The sequence below is a fragment of the Salmo salar genome, chromosome 21, assembly GCF_965601325.2.
Source record: "Salmo salar chromosome 21, fSalSal1, whole genome shotgun sequence".
NCBI classification, from domain to species: Eukaryota; Metazoa; Chordata; class Actinopteri; order Salmoniformes; family Salmonidae; genus Salmo; species Salmo salar.
In genome coordinates, this window is record NC_138311.1 from 29,281,103 (window position 1) to 29,300,725 (window position 19,623).

Consider the following 19,623-nt stretch of genomic DNA (forward strand, 5'->3'; position numbering starts at 1 on the left):
AGTAACATTGCCCCTCTCTGTCTGTGTGGTGCGCACGTTTGTCTATCGCTTCATGTGTAGCCAGTTGATGTGATAACCATCTTGTGGGTTGACAGAAATACTTTCCCCCAAAACCTTCTCTATTAAATGTTAACTGCAAAGTTGGCTAACCTGGCAGAAGTATATCTTGAGTAAGTATATTTGTATCTTTAATTTGCTAACTTTGCCATGAAATGAGTAGCAGCAGTACAGAAGACCAGCACATTAGATGGCATATTCCTCACTCGCTAAATGCGCAATTAAAGGGCCAGTAGCACAATTAAAGGGGAATTACACAAAAAGTTTTCTTCCAGACCAAAGAACCTCTATGAACCATTGTAACCAATATATAATCTAAACCCAGGCAATATAAAACGGAGAAAACATAATTTGGGAAAATGTTGGTGACTCCTGGCCTAGGCTATAACCCCTCTAAACATACAGTAGACAGGTTCCACACTGAAAATATGCTACAACATTAGTTTGATAAAGACAAAGAGCGTATTTTCATCAGAATCATTAAGCCAACTCACTAGACAGATGTCGTGGCCATAATTCATCAACATACAGCTTTCATTGTGGAATTGTTCATCTATGTTTAAAATTCCAAAGAACAGGCAGAATAAACTAAATTGCACGACTGTATGTCAAAAAGAAAACATATTTTGTTTTGTAACCCTGAAGATATTCTCTTTCAACTTGCCAAACAGAGCCCTGTTTCAAATGATCACTTTTTGAGAAAAACTGTTCCATTTTTTTTTTAGAGGCGCACTTTTTTAAGTTTTATAAGGGCTTGGAAAATTAACATAACAAGGCTATGCCATTGTACAGCCTAAGGCTTCTACAAACAAGCATCACTGCTGAGGTTACTGCCTTTTTGAAGATTGTGTTCCACGGTCTAATATAACCAGTTGATATTAGGGTTTCAAAAAATGTATCTTAAATGGCACTTGTTTTTTTATTGACAGAATACACTAAGTGAACAAAAAATGAAGAATTAAGCTCTTTCCATGACATAGACTGACCAGGTGAATACCGTTGAAAGCTATGACCCCTTATTGATGTCACTTGTTAAATCCACTTCAATCGGTGTAGATCAGTGGTTCCCAAACATTTTATAGTCCCGTACCCCTTCAAACATTCAACCTCCAGCTGGATACCCCCTCTAGCACCAGGGTCAGCACACTCTCAAATGTTTTTTTGCCATCATTGTAAACCTGCCCACACACACACACACACACACACACACACACACACACACACACACACACACACACACTATGCAATAAATTTATTAAACATAAGAATGAGTGTAAGTTTTTGTCAAAACCCAGCTTGTGGGAAGTAACAAAGAGCTCTTACAGGACCAGGGCACAAATAATAATATGATAATAAATCATTTTCCTTTTTATTTAGCCATCTTACATATAAAACCTTATTTGTTCATCAAAAATGGTGAATAACTCACCACAGGTTAATGAGAAGGGTGTGCTTGAAAGGATGCACATAACTCTGCAATGTTGGGTTGTATTGGAGAGAGTCTCAGTCTTAAATCATTTCCCACACACAGTCTGTGCCTGTATTTAGTTTTCATGCTAGTGAGGACTGAGAATCCACTCTCACATAGGTACATGGCTGAAAAAGGAATCAGTGTCTTAACAGTGCGATTTGTCAAGGCAGGATACTCTGAGCGCAGCCCAATCCAGAAATCTGGCAGTGGCTTCTGATTAAATTCAATTTTCACAGAACTGCTTGTTGCAATTTCGATGAGGCTCTCTTGTTCAGATATTGGTAAGTGGACTGGAAACAGAGCATGAAAGGGATAACGAATCCAGTTGTTTGTGTCGTCCGTTTCGGGAAAGTACCTGCGTAATTGCGCACCCAGCTCACTCAGGTGCTTCGCTATATCACATTTGGCATTGTCCATATTCTTGAGTTCATTTGCACGCAAAACAAATTATACAATGATGGAAAGACCTGTGTGTTGGCCTTGTTAATGCAGACAGAGCTCCAACTTCTTAATCATAGCCTCAATTTTGTCCCGCACATTGAATATAGTTGCGGAGAGTCCCTGTAATCCTAGATTCAGATCATTCAGGCGAGAAAAAACATCACCCAGATAGGCCAGTTGTGTGAGAAATTTGTCATCATGCAAGCGGTCAGACAAGTGAAAATTATGGTCCGAAAGTCACTCCTACGTTGTCTTGGCAGTGTGCTTTGGGTCGTTGTCCTGTTGGAAGGTGAACCTTCGCCCCAGTCTGTGGTCCTGAGCGCTCTGGAGCAGGTTTTCATCAAGGATCTCTTTGTACTTTGCTCCGTTTATCTTTCCCTTGATCCTTACTAGTCTCCCAGTCCCTGCTGCTGAAAAACATCCCCAAAGCATGATGCTGCCACCACCATGCTTCACCGTAGGGATGGTATTGGCCAGGTGATGAGCGGTGCCTGGTTTCCTCCAGACGTGACGCTTGGCATTAAGGCCAAAGAGTTCAATCTTGGTTTCATCAGACCAAAGAATCTTGTTTCTCATGGTCTGATAGTCCTTTAGGAGCCCTTTGGCAAATTTCAAGCGGGCTGTCATGTGCATTTTATTGAGGAGTGGCCACTCTACCATAAAGGCCTGAGTGCTGCAGAGATGGTTGTCCTTCTGGAAGGTTCTCCCATCTCCACAGAGGAACTCCAGAGCTCTGTCAGAGTGGGTTCTTGGTCACCTCCCTGAGGAGACATTTTTGGTATCCTTCCCCAGATCTGTGCCTCGACACAATCCTGTCTCGGAGCTCTAAGGACAATTCCTTTGACCTCATGTCTTGGTTTATACTCTGACATGCACTGTCAATTGTGGGACATAATATAGACAAGTGTGTGCCTTTCCAAATCATGTCCAATCAATTGAATTTTCCACAGGTGGACTCATATCAAGTTGTAGAAACATCTCAAGGGTGATCAATGGAAACAGGATGCGCCTGAGCTGAATTTCGAGTCTCATAGCAAAGGGTCTGAATACTTATGTAATTAAGTTATTCCTGTTTTTGTATTTTTAATAAGTTAGCAAACTTTTTTTTAAACTGTTTTTGCTTTGTCATTATGGGGTATTGTGTGTAGATTGATTAAGAACATTTTTATTTAATCAATTTTAGAATAAGGAGTAACATAACAAAATGTGGAAAAAGTTAAGGGGTCTGAATACTTTCCGAATGCACTGTGTGTGTGTGTGTGTGTGTGTGTGTGTGTGTGTGTGTGTGTGTGTGTGTGTGTGGAGCAGTCATGTGAGGAGACTTAGCGCTCAACAGTCATCGAGTTCACTCTTCCTAACAGCCCCTACATAGGGAGAGAGAGAAAAAGATGGGGTTTGGCTGCTATAAAGGGAAAACAGAACACCTAAAGAGTGAGAAAAATGTGTTAGAAGCTAAGTCTGCCTGTCTGGCGAGCCTGTCTGGCAGAGACTGCTAGCTAGGCTGCTAATCTTAGCCTATGTTGAACTCTGAATAAGACAATACCTCAAACCAACATATCACTTCTGTCCAACTGTTCAGTACATCTACATCTCCAAAGCCAAAGCTAGTGACCTGACAATGACACTCCAAAGCTAGTTTCCTGACAATGACACTCCAAAGCTAGTGACTTTAATGAAAATCCCAAGCTAGTAACTAATGCTAATGTAAACAGAAAAAAGAAGACTCTCCCTCTCTCTAGGACTGTCTGTCTGTGTCTTTGTCCTCAGGCTCTCAGCTAGCAGCAGGACACTGGCCAGTGCCACCATTCTAATGGTGACATCACCAACAGGCCTGGCTGTCAACACAACAAGGCGCTGGGACATGTTCCCTCCTCTAAGGGACAACAACAACACATCAGTCAATCCTATTCACAGACCTACATAGGGATATTGATGGTATCCTGAGGCCTAGGAGAAATTTGGTTACTATGGCGACGATCCTGAACTTGACACACACACATACACACACAATGCTACGCAGAGCAGCCATCATTGCATTCACTGCTACAACTGAGCAGATATGAACAGATTTGGATTTAGGAGTTTGTTTCTGTAGTAGTCAGTGAGAGTGGTGGTGAACTGACTGACACTTAGTGAGTGTGTTTGTCTCGCTCTGCTCTTCTAACGTGGTGCCTGTGATCCATTCACAAAAGGCAAGACAACAGTAGTGTGAACAGATGGAGTCATGCTTCACAGATGAACACACTCACACACGCTCTGAATGAAAGTAATCCGTTACAAAGAAAAGGTGGAAGAAAAAGATTGAAAGATGATTGAAGGATGTTACAGTTTCATGAGAGATCAGAGAAACCGTGTGTGTGTGTGTCTGTGACTGCAGTTTCGCTCACCTTAAACCGCTTGTCCTGCAGAACCTTCTTGATCGCCAGCAGTTCTCCAGAGTCACACAGCTTGGCCTGGTAGACCACTCCGAAGGAGCCGTTCCCAATCACCTTGGTGTCTGTATAGCTGACCTCTTGGGGCCTGTCGGGCCCTTGGCCTGGGGTGGCCACCACCGTCGTCACCTTACTGCCATCCTTGTCCCCTGGAGGGAGGACAGAGAGAGGAGGAGGGGAAAGAAGGGGTGAGATAGTTCAGTGACCGTAGGGGAAATCAGTAAGTGAGACTAGATACGGCACATCAGATGATCACACTGTTAGGGTCATTTTACTAAGCCTGACACACACGTTATTACACGATCTTATTACTAAGATATGATACACACATTATAACAGTCATACATTACTAAACAGCAGTGGGACTGGGTTTGAATCTCAGCCAGTGACTTGCATGAATTAGATGATTCAAGACGATTGGTACAGTCAGGATCCATAAACTGGAATTGAGCCAGATTCACATATAACTCTCCTCCTCTGCCCTTCCCCCTCTCCTCACTTTCCTTCCTCTACAGTAAATTGCACAGCAGCCCTTTCCCTTGGGATTATTGGGAGGCCTACTCCTGTTTAAGTGGGTTTAAACTGAAGTGCGCTGGAGTGTGTGTGTGTGTGTGTGTGTGTGTCTGTGTCAGGGTTAAAGTCTGTGTTAACTCCTTGTTAAAGGATAACCAGACCTGCCTAGCGTGCCGTGGTGGGTGTCGCGTGCCGTGGTGGGTGTCGCGTGCCGTGGTGCATGCCGTAGCCATACCACCACCCCCAACCCCTGCTACCAAACACACATTTAGCTAGGAGTGAAATCTGTTCATATTATTATCATCCATGGGTGTCAAAGCCAAGATAATAAAATGACTCTCACTCACACTTACAATGACATAGATACTGAATCATGATCCCACTCACATCCATAAACCGATTGACTCTCCCTAGCCACCTAAACCCTTGGTTCCTATAGCCTATAGTTAGTTCCCTCACAGACAGTCACATGCCATTAACATGACCCATCCCTTACACAAGACCCAGGGAAACTAGGTTACACATTTGCTAAATATGTAACCTGGTTCGATTCAAGGCTGTATCACAAATGGCCATGATTGTCCCATAGGGCGGCGCACAATTGGCCCAGCGTCGTCCGGGTTAGGGTTTGGCCGGGGTAGGCCGTCATTATAAATAAGAATTTGTTCTTAACTGACTTGCCTAGTTAAATAAAGATTAAATAAAATAAAAAAAAAAAATAACTCTTCCATATTAGTCTGGATCCTTTTCCAACTTGCTTGGGAGACATGACAGAGTTGTTCTAACTATCACAGCAGAATTCACTCTACTGCAAGACATGGACTACTGTCAGCTGCTTCTGTGGTGAGTGTAGCTGCAGTGCTGAAAGGCAGGCGGGCAATGAAAAGATCAGCTGGATGAGTCTGTGGTGTGTTAATGCTGCTGAGCCAACACTAACAGACAGACTCTCTATACCAAACGCCTGCTGGTTCTGAACCTGTCAAAATTAGACAGTGGATGAATGCTATGCTGAAAAAGGAGTACACTCACTTGGTCAATTGTTTTTGTGTCAGAGGAAAGGTTAAACAGCAGTAATTATTCCAGCAGCCTTGATGCAGTCTCACACACTTAGCAACTAGACCTGCAGAAACACACACACTAATGCACCTCCCTCCGAGAGCGAGAGAGCGAGAGAATAGTAGCTTCTACACAATCCAGCAGGATCGTTTCATGAACGCCTCTTCACTTCCTGAAACCGTGAGAAACGGACACATCAGCCGCACACACAAACACATGACCTTAGCCCTTAGGGGCAGGTAGGTAGCCTGGCGGGTAGGAGCGTTGGGCCAGTAACCGATGACGTGGATGTTGATTAACTTCTTTGGGATAGGGGGCAGTATTTTCACGGCCGGATAAAAACTGTACCCGATTTAATCTGGTTACTCCTGCCCAGAAACTAGAATATGCATATAATTAGTAGATTTGGATAGAAAACACTCTAAAGTTTCTAAAACTGTTTGAATGGTGTCTGTGAGTACAACAGAACTCATATGGCAGGCTAAAACCTGAGAAGATTCCATACAGGAAGTGCCCTGTATGACAATTTGTTGTCGTTCTGTTGCATCTCTATCAACATTACAGCATCTGTGCTGTAACGTGACACTTTCTAAGGCTTCCATTGGCTCTCTAAAGCCGCCAGAAAGTGGAATGGGGTGTCTGCTGTCTTTGGGCAAAGTACAGCAGCTCTGTTTGTGAGTGGTCAGCCTGGGGACCGTGAGAACAAAACGGAGGTATTTGGATATAACTATGGATTATTTGGAACCAAAACAACATTTGTTGTTGAAGTAAGGGTCCTGGGAGTGCATTCTGACGAAGAACAGCAAAGGTAATCCAATTTTTCTAATAGTAATTCTGAGTTTAGGTTGTCCCAAACTTGGTGGGTGTCAAATTAGCTAGCCGTGATGGCCGAGCTATGTACTCAGAATATTGCAAAATGTGCTTTCGCCGAAAAGGACATAGCGATTGCATAAAGGAGTTCTGTATCTATAATTCTTAAAATAATTGTTATGTATTTTGTCAACGTTTATCGTGAGTAATTTACGGTAAATTCCGGACTATAAGCTGTAACTTTTTTCCCACGCTTTGAACTTCGCGGCTTAAACAATGACGCGGCTAATATATGGATTTTTCCCGCTTTCAAATTTGTGGGTCCTGACAGCGTGGAGCATTGTCAAAAAATCCACTTTCATCAACGGGTTTCGAAAGGCTGGACTGCTGCGTGTTGAAGAGGGCTCAGCGGGGGATTTGCCTCCGGATGAAAGTGACAAGAGCAACAATGAAAACGATCCAATATCGGATGAAGCAATTCTGAGGCTATTCAACTCTGACACCGAAGGAGATGTTTTCAGTGCACAGGAGGAGGAAGATAGTGACCAATGACTTTCTTGGTAGGCTACTGTTTACTGCTAATTTTTTATTTTTTGTTACAAGCCATGTTTCGTTAAAGCCTATTTATTTTTGTTACAAGCCGTGTTTCGTTAAAGCCTATTTATTTTTGTTGCAAGCCGTGTTTCGTTAAAGCCTATTTATTTTTGTTGCAAGCCGTGTTTCGTTAAAGCCTATTTATTTTTGTTACAAGCCGTGTTTTGTTAAAGCCTATTTATTTTTGTTACAAGCCGTGTTTCGTTAAAGCCTGTGTAAAGTTCATTTGTTTCAATGTACCGGTAGACACCTGCGGCTTATAGACATGTGCGGCTTATTTATGTTCAAAATAATATATATTTTTTTAATTCAGTGGGTGCGGTTTATATTCAGGTGCGCTTAATAGTCCAGAAATTACGGTAGTAAATTCACCGGAGGTTTTCGGTGGGTATGCTAGTTCTGAACATCACATGCTAATGTAAAAAGCTGGTTTTTGATATAAATATGAACTTGATTGAACAAAACATGCATGTATTGTATAACATAATGTCCTAGGAGTGTCATCTGATGAAGATCATCAAAGGTTAGTGCTGCATTTAGCTGTGGTTTGGGTTTATGTGACATATATGCTTGCTTGGAAAATGGCTGTGTGATTATTTGTCTATGTACTCTCCTAACATAATCTAATGTTTTGCTTTCGCTGTAAAGCCTTTTTGAAATCAGACAATGTGGTTAGATTAACGAGAGTCTTATCTTTAAAATGGTTTAAAATAGTTGATTGTTTGAGAAAATTGAATTGTGGTATTTTAGTTGGTTTTGTATTTCGCGCAGTGCGATGCCATTGGCTGTTGGCTAGGGGTTCCGCTGGCGGAACGTCTGTCCTCAACAGGTTAAGGCAGCCCCGCACCTCTCTGATTCAGAGGGGTTGGGTTAAATGCCGAAGACACATTTGAGTTGAATGCATTCAATTGTACAACTGACTAGGTATCCTCCCTTTTCCCCCACATCTCCTACTTCTACATTTCTGCTAAGAGGGATGCCATGTTGACCCAACTTTCACTTGGACAATGTACGACTCAGCACACTACCTCCATCAATGCAGATAGTGTTAGTGCCAAGTAGGAATATCACCACAGTGCAGCACACACACACACACATTCAAGAGCAGGAAATGACAGACTACACGGAGAAGGCTTTCACACTGTTCATTCACACAGACAAACAGACAGACGAGACACAAATCACAAATATGTTTGACCATCATGCTTATCGGTCTATTGGGTAATTTGCATAATTTTATGGAATTAAATTGTCATGTGTATTTTTGTTAGTCGTCATGTATCATTTATCCAACACAACTATCACACGCACACAGCATAGGCCTACAGAGCCTATTTTGAGTGGGATTTCTGCAGCAGCTCCTCAGCTGGTTGCTGCTGGGTGAAACATGCGCTTTTATAAGCCCCGTCATTGCGCAACAATTCTAAATGCAATCAAGTGTTAAAAACTGTTTTGATGGCCACGATTAAAAAGAGCTACTATTTTTAGTTGGTAATTGAAGCACGCCTCCCATTCAAGTGAAGGCAACGATAGGCAGGCTATCAGCACATCACCCACCACTTTACAATGTGAGCTATGCATTTTGAAAACATACTTAGGCCTAATTGTTTGAAAACGGAATGTTTTATTTCATATTATGAAGCATGTCTTACCTTGCTTCAAATTAGCCTAGGCAAAATCAGACTATAGAAACGTGGAGGAAATTCTTTCATAAAGACTTCATAGACGGCGTGTTATATTCTCCTACATTCCATTAACATTTCCACCAACTTCAAAGTGTTTCCCGTCAAATGGTACCAAGAATATGCATATCCTTGCTACAGGCAGTTCGACTTGGGTATGTCATTTTAGGCGAAAATGTAAAAAAAAAGGGGTGGATCCTTAAGTTAATTAACTTGTGTTTCACAAACAGTAATACTGGGCTCTCCAACCCTGATCCTGGAGATACCCTCCTGAAGGTTTTCACTCCAAACCCAGTTGTAACTAACCTGATTCAGCTTATCAACCAGCTAATTATTACAATCAGGTGTGCTAGATTCGGGTTGGAGCCAAAACCTTCAGGACGGGAGGTCTCCAGGAACAGGGTTGAAGTCCTGCACTATAATATACACTGCTCAAAAAAATAAAGGGAACACTAAAATAACACATCCTAGATCTGAATGAATGAAATAATCTTATTAAATACTTTTTTCTTTACATAGTTGAATGTGCTGACAACAAAATCACACAAAAAGAATCAATGGAAATCCAATTTATCAACCCATGGAGGTCTGGATTTGGAGTCACACTCAAAATTAAAGTGGAAAACCATACTACAGGCTGATCCAACTTTGATGTAATGTCCTTAAAACAAGTCAAAATGAGGCTCAGTAGTGTGTGTGGCCTCCACGTGCCTGTATGACCTCCCTACAACGCCTGGGCATGCTCCTGATGAGGTGGCGGATGGTCTCCCGAGGGATCTCCTCCCAGACCTGGACTAAAGCATCCGCCAACTCCTGGACAGTCTGTGGTGCAATGTGGCGTTGGTGGATGGAGCGAGACATGATGTCCCAGATGTGCTCAATTGGATTCAGGTCTGGGGAACGGGCGGGCCAGTCCATAGCATCAATGCCTTCCTCTTGCAGGAACTGCTGACACACTCCAGCCACATGAGGTCTAGCATTGTCTTGCATTAGGAGGAACCCAGGGCCAACCGCACCAGCATATGGTCTCACAAGGGGTCTGAGGATCTCATCTCGGTACCTAATGGCAGTCAGGCTACCTCTGGCGAGCACATGGAGGGCTGTGAGGCCCCCCAAAGAAATGCCACCCCACACCATGACTGACCCACCGCCAAACCGGTCATGCTGGAGGATGTTGCAGGCAGCAGAACATTCTCCACGGCGTCTCCAGACTGTCACATGTGCTCAGTGTGAACCTGCTTTCATCTGTGAAGAGCACAGGGCGCCAGTGGCGAATTTACCAATCTTGGTGTTCTCTGGCAAATGCCAAACGTCCTGCACGGTGTTGGGCTGTAAGCACAACCCCCACCTGTGGACGTCGGGCCCTCATACCACCCTCATGGAGTCTGTTTCTGACCGTTTGAGCAGACACATGCACATTTGTGGCCTGCTGGAGGTCATTTTGCAGGGCTCTGGCAGTGCTCCTCCTGCTCCTCCTTGCACAAAGGCGGAGGTAGCGGTCCTGCTGCTGGGTTGTTGCCCTCCTACGGCCTCCTCCACATCTCCTGATGTACTGGCCTGTCTCCTGGTAGCGTCTCCATGCTCTGGACACTACGCTGACAGACACAGCAAACCTTCTTGCCACAGCTCGCATTGATGTGCCATCCTGGATGAGCTGCACTACCTGAGCCACTTGTGTGGGTTGTAGACTCCGTCTCCTGCTACCACTAGAGTGAAAGCACCGCCAGCATTCAAAAGTGACCAAAATATCAGCCAGGAAGCATAGGAACTGAGAAGTGGTCTGTTGTTACCACCTACAGAACCACTCCTTTATTGGGGGTGTCTTGCTAATTGCCTATAATTTCCACCTGTTGTCTATTCCATTTGCACAACAGCATGTGAAATTTATTGTCAATCAGTGTTGCTTCCTAAGTGGACAGTTTGATTTCACCGAGTGTGATTGACTTGGAGTTACATTGTGTTGTTTAAGTGTTCCCTTTATTTTTTTGAGCAGTATATTACTTCCAAAATCTAAAAGACGGCTTAAATCCATCTGAATTGTATCAATTCCAAAACGGTTATTATAATATTCATGATCAGGTACTTTGGGTGATCATGTCTTAATGTTCCCCAAAAAATGATGTCTTCTATTCTTTGCCATTTTAACCCACTTTAGCAGGCATTGCTGAACACAGTGCTCATTCCACTAGCAGTCAGTAGAGGTAGAACTGCAAGCATTGTATGATGCTGCATGTGCCTCTAGCATTAAGGGTTGCAAGCAGTTGTGCACGTGACCTTGTTGATGGTGGGAATGGGGGGTCTCATCGTTGAACGACAGTTTTGATATCCGTTCATTATGATCCATTATACCTCATAGCGCAACAAACTCCTTTATACTAATATATAAATATACTTGCAGATAACGTTGAGTAAAAGTAGCAGAAAGTCTGAAAGTGTTAAATTACCCACAATAAATATTATTAAAATGTAGTTAATTAAAACACACAATATTAAATAGAATTGATATTTTTTCAGTGTGGGTCCGGCCCGAAGCTGTCACTAGTGTACTTGTAACATTGTATCAACTAGCCTATTCTGGGCCCTCAGAGTTTCCCGCATCAGTGAGCTCGGGACAGACAGCTGTTTTTGCACCAAGGAAAAATGTTCAGTTATTTATATGGGATCACCAGATCATGATATTTTGGTCTTTCACACTAAGACTTGGTAATTAAGAGGCAGAGATTGTTGGAAATATTTATCATTCACAATGGATGTAAAAAAAAACGGACTTTGGTGACTTACTGTGTGAGGTGAAGAAAAGAAATGACAGAAGCTAAGCTTATTAGTGGTGGATGTGGTGAGTTAAGACAATCAGACAATCATTGGGTTACGCACACAATGCATATGGGTCTGGTAAATTTCTCAAATGGACGGTAAATGTTAATCTTCCCGGTCATGTTGTCTGGCGTCACATTTTCCTAATGAAAACCCTGAAACACACACAGCACACACTCACTGTGGTGGTGTGGGAGTGGGTCAACAGTCTCCATTGTATGGCTGTCTGGGAAGCAGGCAGACTTTCTGAATGAATCCAAATCTCTCTCTCCCCTAAAGAAGACCTGTGGAGCAGTACTATCTAATGGGTGTGGCCTAAGGCAGAGACATCTGGGTATCACTAGGGTTGGGCAATATTTGGGCCTCTTCTATGATATGCTACTCCAAATATCGCGATATCCCAAATAATCCTTTTGCGCTGTTATTGACTAGATAAATCCAGCCTGTGCAACTTTTGTGCTTATTTACGATATTATAGTCACATTCTCATTCAATAATCTTAGTATGGAGAAAAAGATAAGGTTTAGTTCATACATTTTGACTTAATTTTCAACATATTGATACAGCCTAACTGATAAAACTGAATCGTTTTGATTTGTAAAAGTTCAAATAGAGTAGTCTTCACGATATATCATCTTGAACGTCACGAAATTTCATCAATGTCAAATCTCACAATATTCGATTTAATCATAGATCAACCCTAGATATCACCTTGTTAATCAGTCATCACCTACCACAGGCCTTAATGGGAGGAGTAGAAGGGTTGTCAGTATGTAGGAAATAACTATTACATTAGAGTAATAACTCAGACCCAATATTTAACATCCCTCTCTCCCTTTCGCTCTTTCTTCTCAGTTCTCTCTGATGCTCAGTCTGTCAGTTTCTTTGTTTGTTCTTCAGTTGGTTTAACACGCTCTGTCCTTTTTTGCACGTTAACCGGCAATTTAAATTGAACATCATGTTCAATTTGTTCATTTTGTTCAGGTCTTCATTGAGACCGAAGGAAATAGAGTAAGAGAGAATGAGAAAGAGAAAAAGAAAGAGCTTTGAAATGCTAAACAAGCTGCTCATTGTTCTTGGCCAGCTGCCATTTTTCTTGGCCAGCTGCTGGGGGGGGCGACGTTCACTCTAGGACCATACACTCTGGCTACAGCTGCTTCAGAACATCGGCCAAGTTAGTCACACACACTGGCGCACGTGCCTGGGGGGGAGAAAGAGAGAAAGAGAGAGGCCTGGTGTCTGGCTGTGTGTAATCCTGATGGTCCGGTGGGTGATTTTCTGTGATGAGACTTAAAAGGAGTCTCAGCCTGCAGCCTCGCCCCAATAACACGCATCACTATTTATAACACAGGTGTGGGGGCACAAAGAGGGAGCGTGAGATGGGGAGAGAGATGGGGGAGGGGAGGGAAAGGCATTCTTCTGCAGCGCTGTAAGTGCTAAATAATGCTTTCTACTCCCATCTGCACGCACACACACGCTCTCAACCATACACTCTCCATACACTCTCCATACACTAATAGGGTCAATCATCCAGTGAAAGGGAAACTTGCATCGTGAAACAGTATCTGAGATCCGTCACCACTGCCACATCACTCTCTCTCTGAGTAGCCCACACACAGACTTACAGAAGTGCAGAAGGTGACAGGCCTAATGGTACTGTATGTAGAGCAAGGCTGGGGTTGAACTATGTATTGCAGCATCTTCAGTCTTATACATTGTGACACATAGGCCTACTCCAACTGAGCCCATTCATAGACGCAAACTGCCTTTAGTGTCTATTCATGAAGGTATCTTCTGGCCGTGGGAGTTTTGTTTAGTGCCCCAACGCTCGTAACACACATCATTTGCGATGGACAACTAATTAGCACAGGTGGTCGCCTCTATCTAGCATGCTCCAACACCTGTGTGTTAGTGTAACTAAGGAGGAAGTGTAGTGGAAGTGTAGCTCGTCGGCTGGAGGCTCACAGCCGTACGCATCTGTGCAAACCTCCTACAGTAAGTATATTTTTAATTTGACAGATTATTTCTCGCTGACATGAAAGACAAGTCCCGTATGTTTCGAAAACCGTACTGCAAGAGATGATTGACGTTTCTCAACTTTAAAACTGAAGATCGGGATTGTAGTTCATATTGTCCCATTGGGTTCTCAGCTATATGGCTTGGTTTTATGTCCCTATATAAAAATAGCAAAAAAGTTCAAATGATTGAGTGACAGGTTGGCGCAAGATAAAATCTGTGTCTCCGCTGCGTCAGCATAATTGACAGAGCGTGCCAGCGGTGTGTCTGGGGGGGGCTATGCCGCGGTGTGTCTAGGGGGCGCTATGGAAAGCCACTGAGGCGGTTAGGTACAAAACTTTTGGGTTTCCCATAACAATTTGTTTTTTGTTTTTACGTAAGTGAATAATGTGATACATCTCCGCCTGTAATATTTGATTTATTAGGGCAGGGCCAAGTTTACCCGTCGGGCCCTGGTGAAGACGCAGTGTTGGAGGCCTCTTTACAACTCATCTCCCTCCTTACTACTCATCTGCTGTTGCTATTGGTGGTGCTCTGCAGGAGTGTCTGCCCTATGATGAGGTGTGAGGTTTTCATCCCGACATTTGACTGACACTGAATTGATTATGACCGAGCTCTCTCCGGAGCATGGAGAGAATGTGCTCTGACACTTTCCCCGGACTTGGAGAGAAAATGACTGCACAGCTAAATGTTCCTGGATGTGGCACAGAAGTTGTCACTGCTGGGGGGTCTGGATACAACCCCAGTGTCCACTGCATTGTTCGGGGGAGAGAATGCTCCCTTACCTGCTTCAACAAAGGCCCATGTGGGGAAGTTTGTGCCCCTGCATCGCCAAAAGGTTAGTGGATAGTGTTTAGGGGCAAAGTGTTCATCTGCCTCGGGGGAAACTGCTATGATATTCCTTTATTTGCTCCGCCAATCTATATATTCACAAAATGGACATACCATGTTGGTCAATACAGTTGGTCACTACAGTACAATCAATCAATGTACATGCACAAACATACAGTTGAAGTCCGAAGTTTACATACACCTTAGCCAAATACATTTAAACTCAGTTTTTCACAACTCCTGATTTAATGCTTGGAAATATTCCCTGTTTTAGGTCAGTTAGATCACCACTTTATTTTAAGAATGTGAAATGTCAGAATAATAGTAGAGAGAATAATTTATTTCAGCTTTTATTTCTTTCATCACATTCCCAGTGGGTCAGAAGTTTACATACACTCAACTAGTATTTGGTAGCATTGCCTTTAAATTGTTTAACTTGGGTCAAACGTTTCGAGTAGCCTTCCACAAGCTTCCCACAATAAGTTGGGTGAATTTTGGCCCATTCCTCCTTACAGAGCTTGTGTAACTGAGTCAGGTTTGTAGACCTCCTTGCTCGCACACGCTTTTTCAGTTCTGCCCACAAATTTTCTATAGGATTGAGGTCAGGGCTTTGTGATGGCCACTCCAATACCTTGACTTTGTTGTCCTTAACACATTTTGCCACAACTTTGGAAGTATGCTTGGGGTCATTGTCCATTTGGAAGACCCATTTGCGACCAAGCTTTAACTTCCTGACTACTGTCTTGAGATGTTGCTTCAATATATCTATTTTGTGAAGTGCACCAGTCCCTCCTGCAGCAAAGCACCCCCACAACATGATGCTGCCTCCCCCGTGCTTCACAGTTGGGATGGTGTTCTTCAGCTTGCAAGCCTCCCCCTTTTTCCTCCAAACATAATGATGGTCATTATGGCCAAACAGTTCTATTTTTGTTTCATCAGACCAGAGGACATTTCTCCAAAAAGTACGATCTTTGTCCCCATGTGCAGTTGCAAACCGTAGTCTGGCTTTTTTATGGCGGTTTTGGAGCAGTGGCTTCTTCCTTGCTGAGCGGCCTTTCAGGTTATGTCGATATAGGACTTATTTTACTGTAGATACAGATACTTTTGTACCTGTTTTCTCCAGCATCTTCACAAGGTCCTTTGCTGTTGTTCTGAGATTGATTTGCACTTTTCCACCAAAGTATGTTCATCTCTAGGAGACAGAACGCGTCATGCAATTGTGTCATGCACAAAGTAGATGTCCTAACCGACTTGCCAAAACTATAGTGGTAGAAAAATGAGTTTTAATGACTTCAACCTAAGTGTATGTAAACTTCCGACTTCAACTGTATGTATCATGACCCAGTGCTCATCTGGAATGTGCCATTCTGCCTTGCTGTCACGTCCATTAACTTGGGTAGTGTGTGTGTGTAAGGGGGGTGGTTAGAAAACTGAGCATGGTAGAGCCCACCTCTGCTTTATTGGTTGAGACAGGTTTTGCCTGATGAGAGGCTTTTTCTTTTGAATGCTGACATTTTGAAATCAAAACTTTGTGTGTGTGTGTGTGTATATATATATATATTATATATATATATATAATACCAGTCAAAAGTTTGGACACACTCATTCAAGGTTGTTTCTTTATTTTTACTATTTTCTACATTGTAGAATAATAGTGAAGACATCAAAACTATGAAATAACACATATGGAATCATGTATTAACCAAAACAAGTGTTAAACAAATCAAAATATATTTTATATGAGATTCTTTAAAGTAGCCTCCCTTTGCCTTGATGACAGCTTTGCACACTCTTATTTTATCATTTTATTCACTTAGCTACTTACTTTTCTATTGTTGTTGAATTGTCGAGAGTTTAACCTGCAAGTATGCGTTTCATTAAAACAGTGTACTACATGTATATGACAAATAAACAAACATGAACTTAGAAGGGGAGGGCAGCCAGGAAGATGGGAGGAAAAGATGGCCAGCTTTGTGGTTAGATTGTACGTGAACAAACATTGAAAATGCATATGCCCTGAAATTATTTGTCCTCAAATGTTACGTAATCCAAAAATCTCACAGCTGGTAGAACTGATTAAATGAAGAGGTTTTATAACTTATTCCATTATACAGGTACATTTTTTTCCTCATATCTCTTAATATTCATACAGCCTTAGGGGCTATGTTGCTTCTTATCTCTCATGTTTGGAGTTGTGTTGCGCTGTTATACGGACACTCTAGTTTTTCTTTACAGTTGGGTTGCCCTGGTCTTGTACAGTATCTTTAAAGATCAAATGCCCCTAAAAAACTACTTATCCTTTAGAAAACAGACTACATGGCATTGATATGCATCAGAAACATTTATTCTACTGTCAAAATTGACTACAAAGTGTAAATAGAATAATTTTGGTCATAAAGTCAGTCTCATCCAAAACAGAGTTTTGTGAGACTTGTGGTCGTGACTGCATCACAATGTAAATGAAGGCTTGGTCTGTTTCAATCCTGCCCACCAAACACAAGTAATCATCAATTCGGAGTGCAGCTGCATACGACCTGATCGTAATGCGTGTCGTAAATTTGTGTTGACTTTGGATATCCCTGTGGATAGGGACCATCTGTAAATTACACAATGTACATGGGACGATATGTTAAAATACTATAGCTCCAAACCAAATATAAACGGTAGAAATTCATATACAAATATTGAAAGCATGCAACATGAAAATATTGTCTCATTTACATTGTGAAATTTATTGACGGTCCCTAACTAGTCCCAGAGATAGGCTATCCAAAGTCAATGTCAGGTCGCACGCCAGCAGGCTGAAGGAAATTGGCTAAATAATTTGGCTAACAATTCCCACCTGCGAACACACACGAGACACGCACATCAAACCACACCCCAAAACCAACTCACGTCAGTCAATGAACCAAACCTAAAACGAGGCCATATCAGGAAGTGCAGTTTCCCTTTAGAATCAAACTAATGACATGTTGCACCTCCAACGTGCTACCTTTAAAATGAGACAGGAGGAGGACACATGAGAACAGCAGGCCAATGGAGCACTTAGAACAGCAATTTCTGAACGCTGTGTCTCCCGCTTGCTAGCGTAGTAACGACTACCTAGCGGCTTCCCTGTTCCATCTATTGCTGTTCACTGGACCCTATGATCACTTGGCTACATAGCGGATGCCTGCTGGACTGTTCATTAATCACGGTACTCCATTTTGTTTATCTGTCGGCCCCAGCCTCGAACTCAGGCTCTGTGTGTAGTTAACCGACCCTCTCTGCCCATTCATCGCCATTTTACCTGTTGTTGTTGTCTTAGCTGATTAGCTGTTGTTGTCTTACCCGTTGTTGTCTTAGCTAGCTCTCCCAATCAACACCTGTGATTGCTTTATGCCTCGCTTTATGTCTCTCTCTAATGTCAATATGCCTTGTATATTGTTGTTCAGGATAGTTATCATTGTTTTAGTTCACTGCGGAGCCCCTAGTCCCACTCAACATGCCTCAGATAAATATTTTGTCCCACCTCCCACACATGCGGTGACCTCACCCAGCATAACTAGTGCGTCCAGAGATGCAACCTTTCTTATCATCACTCAATGCCTAGGTTTACCTCCACTGTACCCGCACCCTACCATACCCCTGTCTGTACATTAAGCCCTGAATCTATCCTACCACGCCCAGAAATCTGCTCCTTTTATTCTCTGTCCCCAGCGCACTAGACGACCAGTTTTGATAGCCTTTAGCCGTACCCTCATCCTACTCCTCCTCTGTTCCTTGGGTGAAGTGGAGGTTAACCCAGGCCCTGCGTGTCCCCAGGCGCTCTCATTTGTTGCCTTCTGTAACCGTAAAAGCCTTGGTTTCATGCATGTTAACATCAGAAGCCTCCTCCCTAAGTTTGTTTTACTCACTGCTTTAGCACACTCCGCCAACCCTGAAGTCCTTGCCGTGTCTGAATCCTGGCTTAGAAAGGCCACCAAGAATTCTGAGATTTCTATCCCCAACTACAACATTTTCCATCAAGATAGAACTGCCAAAGGGGGAGGAGTTGCAATCTACTGCAGAGATAGCCTGCAAAGGTCTGTCATGCTTTCCAGGTCTATGCCCAAACAGTTCAAGCTTCTAATTTTAAAAATTAATCTCTCCAGAAATAAGTCTCTCACTGTTGCCGCCTGTTATAGACCCCGTCAGCTCTCAGCTGTGCCCTGGACACCATATGTGAATTGATTTCCCCCATCTATCTTCAGAGTTCGTTCTGTTAGGTGACCTAAACTGGGATATGGTTAACACCCTGGCAGTCCAACAATCTAAACTAGATGCCCTCAATCTCACACAAATTATCAAGGAACCCACCTGGTAAAACCCTAAATCCGTAAACATGGGCACCCTCATAGATATTATCCTGACCAACTTGCCCTCCAAATACACCTCTGCTGTTTTCAATCAGGATCTCAGCGATCACTGCCTTATTGCCTGCATCCGCTATGAGTCCGCGGTCAAACAAACACTCCTCATCACTGTCTAACGCTCCCTAAAACACTTCTGCGAGCAGGCCTTTCTAACTGACCTGGCCCGGGCATCCTGGAAGGATATTGACCTCATCCCGTCAGTAACTTCCTCACCATCTTAAATAAGCATGCCTCTTTCAAAAAATGTATAACTAAGAACAGATATAGCCCTTGGTTCACTCCAGACGTGACTTCCCTTGACCAGCACAAAAACATCCTGTGGCGGACTGCACTAGCATCGAATAGTCCCCGCGATATTCAACTTTTCAGGGAAGTCAGGAACCAATACACGCAGTCAGTTAGGAAAGCAAAGGCTAGCTTTTTCAAACAGAAATTTGCATCCTGTAGCTCTTACTCCAAAAGGTTTTAGGACACTAAAGTCCATAAAGAATAAGAGCACCTCCTCCCAGCTG

The 19,623-nt window shown here is 42.9% G+C and overlaps 1 protein-coding gene across 2 annotated transcripts in view; it reads right to left on the reverse strand.

The window, feature by feature from the left end:
• The window catches only part of LOC106582120 (glycogen synthase kinase-3 beta), a 38,891-nt gene that overhangs the window by 13,632 nt on the left and 5,636 nt on the right, over window positions 1–19,623 (reverse strand). For both annotated transcript variants that reach the window (XM_014164873.3, XM_014164874.3), the window contains exon 2: window positions 4,357–4,550. In XM_014164873.3, the coding sequence (XP_014020348.1) occupies window positions 4,357–4,550 (194 nt within the window). The remainder of the gene's footprint in view (window positions 1–4,356; window positions 4,551–19,623) is intronic.